At 41.0% G+C, this 10,000-nt stretch overlaps 1 protein-coding gene across 1 annotated transcript in view; it reads right to left on the bottom strand.

Moving 5' to 3' along the window:
• Positions 1–1,347, bottom strand: part of LOC124930202 (NAD(P)H-quinone oxidoreductase chain 4, chloroplastic-like) — a 1,734-nt gene extending 387 nt beyond the window's left edge. The window contains exons 1-2 of the mRNA XM_047470561.1: positions 1,246–1,347; positions 1–478 (exon numbers count right to left, since the gene is read on the bottom strand). The exon at positions 1–478 is cut by the window's left edge and continues 387 nt beyond it. Of these exons, the coding sequence (XP_047326517.1) occupies positions 1–478; positions 1,246–1,347 (580 nt within the window). The remainder of the gene's footprint in view (positions 479–1,245) is intronic.
• Between the last annotated feature and the right edge of the window lie 8,653 nt (positions 1,348–10,000).

Here is a 10,000-nt window from a genome sequence, read left to right as displayed (position 1 = left end):
TTTTTTTCATTAGGATAGCAATTCCGCCCATTTCATCGAGATAAGCAAGACGTATTCTATCATAACTTGTTCCTGCCAAGAAAAAAAAAGCAGCACCAATAAATCCATGTGAGATTATTTGTAAAATGGCTCCATTGAGTCCCGTATCGGTTATAGAACCAATTCCTATAATTATGAAACCCATATGAGATACAGAGGAGTAGGCTATTCTTTTTTTTAAATTACGTTGACCAGCAGATGCTGAAGCTGCATAAACTATTTGCATTGTGCCTATTATCATTAACCAAGGAGAAAATATAGAATGAGCATGAGGTAAAAATTCCATATTGATTCGAATTAACCCATATGCTCCCATTTTTAATAAGATTCCAGCTAAAAGCATACAAGTACTGTAATGCGCTTCTCCATGAGTATTAGGTAACCATGTATGTAGAGGTATAATCGGTGATTTGACAGCAAAAGCAATAAAAAACCTTCCCTGGTCTTGTAAATAAAATAGGTAGGTAGGGCTCACATTAAAGGATTCTTTAGATGGTGCGCTTTAAGCCGCCTAAGTCTTCAGTGTTCTCTCCTTTTGTCAGAAGAGCCTTGGTTCCCATCCAACCTGCAGCAATGGGCAAGGGTCCGGGTATCCCACATTCTTCTTGAAGTCGAGCTACTTCGTGCCTGATTCTAGATCACATGCTGGCCCACTCGAAGACAACTCAGGAGCATATTCTATGAAAATCACCCGGAAGAAGACGAGTGCGGCAATTAAGGAAGACACACAATGCCAAATGAGGTCTCTGGACTTCCCGTGTATTCATCCAATCCCATGGACACGTTCACGAAACTGGAAGTCTTTTGGATCCAGTCAATGCCAATGGGTGCGCTTAAGAGCTGGTGGCACCCGAATACCTTTCACACCTATGCCAACAACTTTTCTTTCAAAATCCACTTGGTGAACCTAGCGTCCAAGAACAGCTACAAAGGCTTCAAGAGAGAGCGAGGCATTAAGAGTAAATAGAAAGATTCGTATTCATAGGTCCTCAACCCTATGATCCAACGATTTTGAAGGAATGAGGGCCCCTCTTCTTCCCTCTCCCAGCCTGTCTCTTCCACTTTCTGAGAAAAGCCGGGATATTCGAGATCTACATTCTCTCCGGAAGAATCACCTCGCATGGACAGACAACCCCCTGGTTACATCATTTCTTGATCCGCTTGTCCACCAGCTTACTTAGCCTTCAAAGATGCTCCATAATTTACATTTGGCGACAATCTCTGAAACCTGCTCATGGCTAGAATAAGACAGCTTCGAAGACGAATAATGCTATGCCCCACTTTATCTTTTCTTTGTCTCCCACCCATTTTTTTTTCCCTAAGAAGAGGGTCGATGTAATTGAGTCAACTTAAGTTAAGGAACCCCAACTCAAAATTGTTCGTTTACTTCTTGTGTTTACAGCAAAAATATCTATCTAAGTCTTGACATCCTATTCCTTACGGCAGAGCCCACTCTTGATATAGAGGAATCGCTGGGCGGTTCCCTCAGCTAATTCAGAAGCCCTTCTTTCGATTGACTCAGCTACTGATACAGTTACATTGTAATCTGCAACCTGCCAGTAAATAGAGATATGGATAGAGGGGACAGCCTTGAAGGCCTTGCTATGCTATGGTCCAGAAGAAGCAAGGCTTATCTTCTAAGGAAAAAGCGCTAAAATAAAAGATCATTGCATGGAGTGGCACATTAGCAAAACCGATAGAAAGCCCAATTCTAAAGTAAAGCAGCTATATAGTTGATTGACTAGCTTAGTAATTTTAAACTTAAAAGGTCCAAAAACAACTCGGAACCTAAAGAGAAGAGACATATCCGACGTATAGGTAAGATCTACGATCAGAAGGAAAAATACTCCACTCTTTCTCCGTCTGTGTTCTTCTTTGTTTGTCTTTGTCTTAGTTTTGTTTGCCGTGTGTGTCTGTGCTTGGGTTATTGTGAATGATTCTTCCTTTTCCCCTTCGGGTGGGAGGAAGCTATCCCGACCTAACCTCCAACGCTCTCGATTATAGGACTTATCTCATCCAAGCCTCCCACGGAGCGGTAAGACCTCTTTGGTAGGGATGGCACTCAATTCCTCCTTTGAGTAGTTTCATTAGGAACGAAACTAAGATTAAGTGGAACCTTCCATACAACTCCTCTACCTGTCTCAAAAATGTATTCACCATATGTAAATAATATATTATATCAAAGTGTTATTAATACAAGGTAGGCTCAATACATCATGTAAAGAGAAAACGAAGACAAAAAGGAAGGAATTGCTTCTTAAGCAGTTTCCACAGTCTCAAGGAAAAAGCATTCTCACGATACGGAGATGGGAGGATACCTCAAGGCAAAGCCAATGGACCCTACAAGAATAAAAACAAAGGCCAATGCTGATACACAAGGAGAACCGGGCAAGAGCTAGATCTCACTACAGAATGAACACAAGGAATTAGATCGACAAGTAAACCAAGATCATGCCTACACTCAGACTTAGGGTTAAGTTAAGCCGAGGGAAAAGATCAGCATTAGGCCAGGCAGGGGTATTCCATGACTGATTCCCTTAAATAAAAGAGGAATTCATAACTCAGACCACTCGGGGGATATTAACAACAGTCCCTCAATAGAAGACTACTTGAATGAGACCAAGAGAGAGACAAAGTCAATGGCCCTTTTTTCACTAAAGAATAGGAGAGCCACTTCAATCACTGAGCGAACAAAGAGCAAATTTGTACTTTTAGCAAGAAAGAAAGAAAAAGAAGTGCCCCATTAGCTACTCGCGAAGGGGAGGGATAGAGCCTTGACTCATGGAATAGAAGACTTGCATGGTTTGGATGTTTCCGAGGATAGCCTCTTCTCAGACTTTTCTTCTTCCTGGATGCGGGCAAAACAAAGCGTTCACTCCACCCTGCGAGCATTTGTTTAGTTAGAGCCTCTAAATAGACGATGTCCTTATACGTAGACGTTCTTCATGCCTTCCTTCATAGAAAGCAGCTGATTCAGTAGCATGGGCTGCAATAAGGGCTCGATGTCATTATGTTAATAAAAAATGGCTCGGTGGTATGTTAACGAATTGGTCCACTACAGAAACAAGACACCGAGTACATTAAAGGTGATCAAATTCTTGGTGGGAATCATCAACTTTATAATGTTTTAATAACGGCTCACGCTTTTTTAATGATATTTTTTATGTTATGAATTTATGGAGGAAATTGGGTTTTAAATTCCCAGAAACCACACGATTATATAGCCAAAGGGAATAGGCCGCGCCTAAAATCATCCCAAGCGCCGCTAATGTGGCTACTAAGCTATTTCTTTGGAAAGCTCCTACTAAGATAAGAAATTCCACAATAAAGCTGCTAGTACCAGGTAAACTCATATTGGCCAAAGTAAAAAAGAAGAAAATGGTAGAGAAATTCGGCATGGTGCTCACTAAACCTCCATAATATCTAACAAGTCGAGTCTTATGTCGGTCATATAGAACACCAACACATAGAAAAAGGGCTGAATAAACCAGTCCATGACTTAACATCAGTACCAGACACGAGATAGATCTTCCAAAGAAGAAGGCCTTTTTCGAATAAGCCAATTCATTTGGGACCCTGCAGATCCACTCTTTTTCCTATTCAAAGATCAGCCCTTTGTCTCTGTGTTTTCACATCGAGAATTATTTACAGATGAAGAGATGTCAAAGCGGCTTCTTACTTCCCAAACAGGTCCTCCTCCATCTCTATATAACCGCTGGTTTCTCAAGAATACGCAAGAAAAGCGCGGTCAGATGAGTTTTTGGGGAGCTACAGTAATTACAAGCTTAGCTAGCGCCATACCTGTAGTAGGAGATACCATAGTGACTTGGCTTTGGGGTGGTTTCTCCGTGGACAATGCCACCTTAAATCGTTTTTTTAGTCTTCATCATTTACTCCCCTTTATTTTAGTAGGTGCCAGTCTTCTTCATTTGGCCGCATTGCATCAATATGGATCAAATAATCCATTGGGTGTACATTCTGAGATGGATAAAATATCTTTTTACCCTTATTTTTATGTAAAGGATCTAGTAGGTTGGGTAGCTTTTGCTATCTTTTTTTCTATTTGGATTTTTTATGCTCCTAATGTTTTGGGGCATCCCGATAATTATATACCTGCAAATCCGATGCCCACCCCGCCTCATATTGTGCCGGAATGGTATTTCCTACCGATCTATGCCATTCTTCGTAGTATACCTGACAAAGCGGGAGGTGTAGCCGCAATAGCACCCGTTTTTATATGTCTGTTGGCTTTACCTTTTTTTAAAAATATGTATGTACGTAGTTCAAGTTTTCGCCCGATTCACCAAGGAATTTTTTGGTTGCTTTTGGCGGATCGCTTACTACTAGGTTGGATCGGATGTCAACCTGTGGAGGCACCATTTGTTACTATTGGACAAATTTCTCCTGGATCTTTCACTGCTTTTGGCCTGAAACTAGCGGACAGTTATCATCAAAAAGTAAAGGCCATATTTGCCTTTGCCACAATTCAAACAGATCATATTCAGGCTCTCATACTCCATTTTCCACACAGTGCGATTTAAACGAAACTTAGATAAAAGAGGCTTAGTAAGATCAACTTCTGCACACAATCGAATATAACGACCGCGCTCAGCATAAGAGGTAGTATAATCAATCTGGAGCACCTTTCCAATTCGTTTCCCGCTGTCTATCGTCAACCCGGTAATACACAACCGAAAAAAGGGGGATTGAGTCCTAGAAGACCTGGATCTATCTCCGCTGCCTTCGATTACCAGCAGGACTTTCAATTTCCTTTATATTCGGACTTAAACCTCGCTTTTCTTTTCGATCCGGGGAGGATTTTTGAATATAAGGAAATGAGAACAGCTAACCATTCCCTCTTGCTTTGCTGTCTCGGTTGCATGCATAGAAGCCACCTGTTCTCTCACCATGGTCTGCCCATGGCATGGCCCAAGACATAACCCTCCAATTATCATCCAACAACATTGATGAAAACTTCTGGATAGGTATCCTACATCTGAACCGAATTCTTTCTGGTTAAAGAATCTCTTTCTAGTTGTTCTGGAACAATTAGGAAATTCTCTAGAAGAAATAAGGGGTTACGCTTCTGGCGGCAACATGCTATTGGGTGGTGGTCCCGCTTATGGGGTCAAATCAATACGCTCTAAGAAGAAATATTTGAATATCAATCTCATCGATCTCATAAGTATCATACCAAATCCCATCAATCGAATCACTTTTTCGAGAAAGACGAGACATCTAAGTCATACAAGTAAAGAGATCTATTCATTGATAAGAAAAGGAAAAAACGTGAACGGGGATTTGGTTGATGATAAAATAGAATCCTGGATCGCGAATAGTGATTCGATTGATGATGAAGAAAGAGAATTCTTGGTTCAGTTCTCCACCTTAACGATAGAAAAAAGGATGGATCAAATTCTATTGAGTCTGACTCATAGTGATCATTTATCAAAGAATGACTCTGGTTATCAAATGATTGAATAGCCGGGAGCAATTTACTTACGATACTTAGTTGACATTCCGAAAAGGTCTTTTTATTAGTTCCTATTTGTGGTGCACAATTTCCTGGAATGTAGGTAGTGGTTATGATCGATTCGATCGAAAAGAAGGAATAGTGTCTATTTTTCGTTGGGGATTTCCTGGAAAAAATCGTCGTATCTTCCTCCGATTTCTTATAAAAGATATTCAGTCCGTCCGAATAGAAGTTAAAGAGGGTATTTATGCCCGTCGGGTTCTTTATATGGAAATAAGAGGCCAAGGGGCCATTCCTTTGACTCGTACTGATGAGAATTTGACTCCACGAGAAATTGAAGAAAAAGCTGCTGAATTAGCCTATTTTTTGCGTGTACCAATTGAGGTATTTTGAAAAAGAAACTAAAGAATAAATTATTTCTTAGCAGGAGAGACAAAACCCAAGAATCTCCTTTATCTATAACTGAAATTTCTTCAAAATGATCACTCGATATAAAGCAGACGAATATGGAATAGTCATAAAACAAAATAATTTTTGTGGTCTTTTCTTTTAGGTGTAGGGAAGATATATTGCTGCGTAATGACCGTACCCTTTTTACTATGTACATCTTTTTTGATAAAGTACTAACAAGAGTCACCTGTGCTCAAACAAAGGTAAACGGAAGATAGATAATGGTTGATTCTTGAGTCGTATCCAGAGGGCATGTATATCGCCATAGGAGTACCTTGTTAGAGGTGGTGCCTATCTATCCCTTGTCATAGCAGGCCTCATCAGCCCGGTTGAGGAAAGTCGGGATTTTTTGCTTAGTGACTTTTTAGCTTCTCCGCCTTTCAATCGTACAACTTTTTCAAACCCCGTCTTTTTGTCTTTGCTAAGAGATAGGAGAGAAAGATTGTATTATCGGCGGACACATCAAGTTGGCAATCACTCCTTGCTGCTTTCAAAGCTACACTTGTTATATTTGTTTATATAGTGTGTCAAGTATAACGAATTTCAAGCGCCGGTCCAAGAAAACAAACGTCTGTTTACAGAGGTTGTTTGTAGTTTTCTTGCATCGAGATGGAGTTAGTATTCAGTGTATTTTAGTACACGATTTCAAATCATGCTTCGCATTCCAAGTGAGATGCCCAAGAGAAAAGGAACGAGGGGAAGAATCGACGAGTAATAACGAATAATCAATCGTGAATGAAAAAGCGTGGCAAGCGTTGGTTACTTTATTCCTTATTCTTTTTTCCCCTCTCTTAAGAGAACTGTTCCATTTTCCACTAACGCTTCATTGCTCTAAAAGCAGCATGTTGAATCTTTTCTTTGAATGATCACTTTGCTGACGCAGGGACGCCATTCCTCCTTCATTCCATCATTTTCAAGCAAGAAAGGTTCGAAGACCTTCAAACCACCCTTATCAAGTTATCATTCCCTTCTCCTCCCGTCCCGAGATTTGCCGATTTTAATATTAGTTAGAGTCGAATTGAGTCTTTCATGGAAGTAGCTCATTCCAGCTCTCATTTCATCTTGTGGAGTGGGAGGAGTTGTCTTTTTTTTTTTTGAATTCAAAAAAACTTTTTACTATACATAGGTCATCGATTCAACATTGGATGAAAATTGTCCTTATATGCATGCAACATTAGATGTCGCAATTGTCCGATGGAGTCAGAAGGCCTCGCTTTCTTTCGTGGTTTGTCAGTAATCTACCTTGGACGGCCAACCAGAGGAACGTCCGTATGCGCTCTGTTCCTTGCCATCTAATCTAATATCAAAGCCCAGTAAAAAGTATCCTCGTTCCCTCTTTCTAAAGGCTACTTAAGATGTGATAAGCTGAGCGAACTGAGAACTGTCCGTTGTAACTTCTCCCCCTCTCAAAGATCCATTACTATACTTTAGAGTTACGAAAAAACATTTCATGGGGGTGAAAAAAGTAGGTTACAACAATGGGTTCGATTCGTTATCAACTTGGAGTAAAGGAAGCTTAAAGCGGTCGAATAATCCCTTTTACTTGACTTTTCATTATTCTTATTTACAACCAAGAAAGGAAAAGCCCGGCTTCTTCAAAAGTAATTCTTTCTTCCAAGGAGCGATTGGGAAGCGAGCTCAACCTTAAGTTATGAGAAAGGAGCCTGCCTAAGGTTAATTAAAGAGACAAAGCGAGTGCTCTTGATTCAACACACTTCCATTGTAGTGTCTGAGTAGATACTGCTACTTTCTCTCGAACCATTGTAATATTATTTGATTCTATCATTGAATTGTTTATTTCTCTTGAAATTTCTTCAATGTTTAGTTTTACACACGCCTTTTTTTAGGAGGTCTACAACCATTATGTGGCATAGGGGTTACATCCCGTACGAAAGTTAATAGTATACCACTTCTACGAATAGCTCGTAATGCTGCGTCTCTTCCGAGACCGGGACCTTTTATCATGACTTCTGCTCGTTGCATACCTTGATCTACCGCTGTACGAATAGCATTTGCTGCTGCGCTTTGAGCAGCAAAAGGTGTCCCTCTTCTTTAGGCGCAATAGAAAGGAATGCTGTAACCGGGGTGGGTGAACCCTCATAGATATCAGGTGCCCACATATATAGAGTCAAAAGAGATATGGATTCCGAAGGGGAGGGGGTTTTTATTCGAGGCTCGAGAGATGGAATAGATAGGGCCCTTTAATTCGCCGTTGGGGAATTCACACGAAAGGGAACGAATCATTCTCAACGAAAAAAGTGCTCTCTGAACCGAACGTGAAAGTTGTTTTCCATCAGACGGCTGTTCCCGTAACTCTACTCTCGACTTGGATTATATATCCAAAAAGGTCCGCTCTCGGCCATTCCACACGCTGCCTAGCAGAGGTGTGGTTATCTAAAGTGGATTCTATCTTTTGTAGTAGATGCCGAACCTGCTGCCCCATTGACTAAGAAGGGGGCGGACGCAGCAGCTACATGGACCCCTTCCTTTCTTTGCCAGCGCTTTCCCAGGCCGAGCCGGAATTCTTTATTAGAAAGAGCAGGCAACGATGCTATCCCAATAGGCCAGCGGGCGGAACGAGGAGAGGCCCGGCAATCATAGAACCGCGGTCGAAAAAGCGTGTTCCCTTCAGATAACACGCACCCTAGGCTTGACTACGTTAACCTTCTTCGTTTTCGATGAAAAACAAATAACGATCTCCGAAAGCGTTTTCCTTACCCTCCCTTCGTCGAGCCTTTCCTTGAATGGTTGGGGGAAGCATGACCTTATTTTTACTTGGCGGGCATTCTTTCCAGCCTTACTCAAAAAGGGGGTGGGGTTGAATGAACATAGGCTCAAAGGAGAAAGAATTGAAGATTTTAGCCAACATCAATGCCTATTGATACGGGGCCTGGACCAAAGTGCTACTTCTGGAACTGCTGATGGACCTTAAAGATAGAATCTCCATTCACTACATCAGGAAAACTAACTTTATAAGGATCGAAACCTCAAGTCTCTCGCTGAGCAAGCCAAGCAGCCTGGATAAAGAAGTAGGGGAGCTACCTTAGCCAGCCCGTAGCTTCAAGCGAAAGAAGCCCGCATACCCACTCTTCTTTCCCCCCTATCGCTAGGGGGCCTCGCCTTTGAAGTGAAGGCTATATTAGATTCATCACACTGCCCGTCATTAATCCTGCCACCCTGGTTCTTCCCAAAAAGTAAGTCGTCCTACTCATTATAGATCCTGTTTTTTAACAATCTATAACTCCATCATTGTTGATGAAAATCAATCCACATGGACATGAAGAAGAGATACGATCCCCTCCCCTAACAGCACGTTCTATTATAGGCATAAGTAAATTGCATTCATGGAATATCTCGTATAAATGTTTAATTAGATTATTAGAATCTATTTTATTAAATATAGGTATTAATATCTAATTTTGATAACGAACATATATAAGTTCAGGTAATCGTAGTTCGATTAACTTATCAATATCGTCCAAAATAATATTAAATAGTATTTTCACTAATGATATTTCATAATAGCAGCAAGTCTTAAGCGAGATATCTACGCCTATATTACCATAAAATGGTAAGTTGATAAAAGAAGAGATCAACTTGACTAAGTCATCATCATTGTCAACAATAGGGCGTACTTTTTCTATAAGTCGTCTCCTGGAGAAATAGAGTTCAGAACATGAGCAATATAGTCGAAGAAGTGCTTCCATATCCTCCCAACCATTAAAGGTACCAAGGTACTCGTCTATACCTCTTTTAGTATAAATACTATAGCACGATTGACGAAAATAGGTACTGCTACTTTCTCTTATCTAGAGAAGGACTGGTTCTTCCCCAGTCTGGCCAAGGCAAGCTATGCTAACGACCTCAACTAGCCAACCATCTTCATCCAATGTTTTCCCCCGTAGGGCATCACGTTCCTCAATGGCCAACTAGGAGCACGGAAGCGATGAAAGCATGCCGGCTAACACAATGGATCAATGCAGGGGAGACTCGCCGAGAAGCCTAAGCTAGCTATCAGCTGCCCCAGCTCCGTCTAGT

The sequence above is a fragment of the Impatiens glandulifera genome, chromosome 3, assembly GCF_907164915.1.
Source record: "Impatiens glandulifera chromosome 3, dImpGla2.1, whole genome shotgun sequence".
Lineage (NCBI taxonomy): Eukaryota > Viridiplantae > Streptophyta > Magnoliopsida > Ericales > Balsaminaceae > Impatiens > Impatiens glandulifera.
The sequence above is the reverse complement of the archived record's forward strand: the minus strand, read 5'-3'. Positions and strand labels throughout refer to the sequence as shown.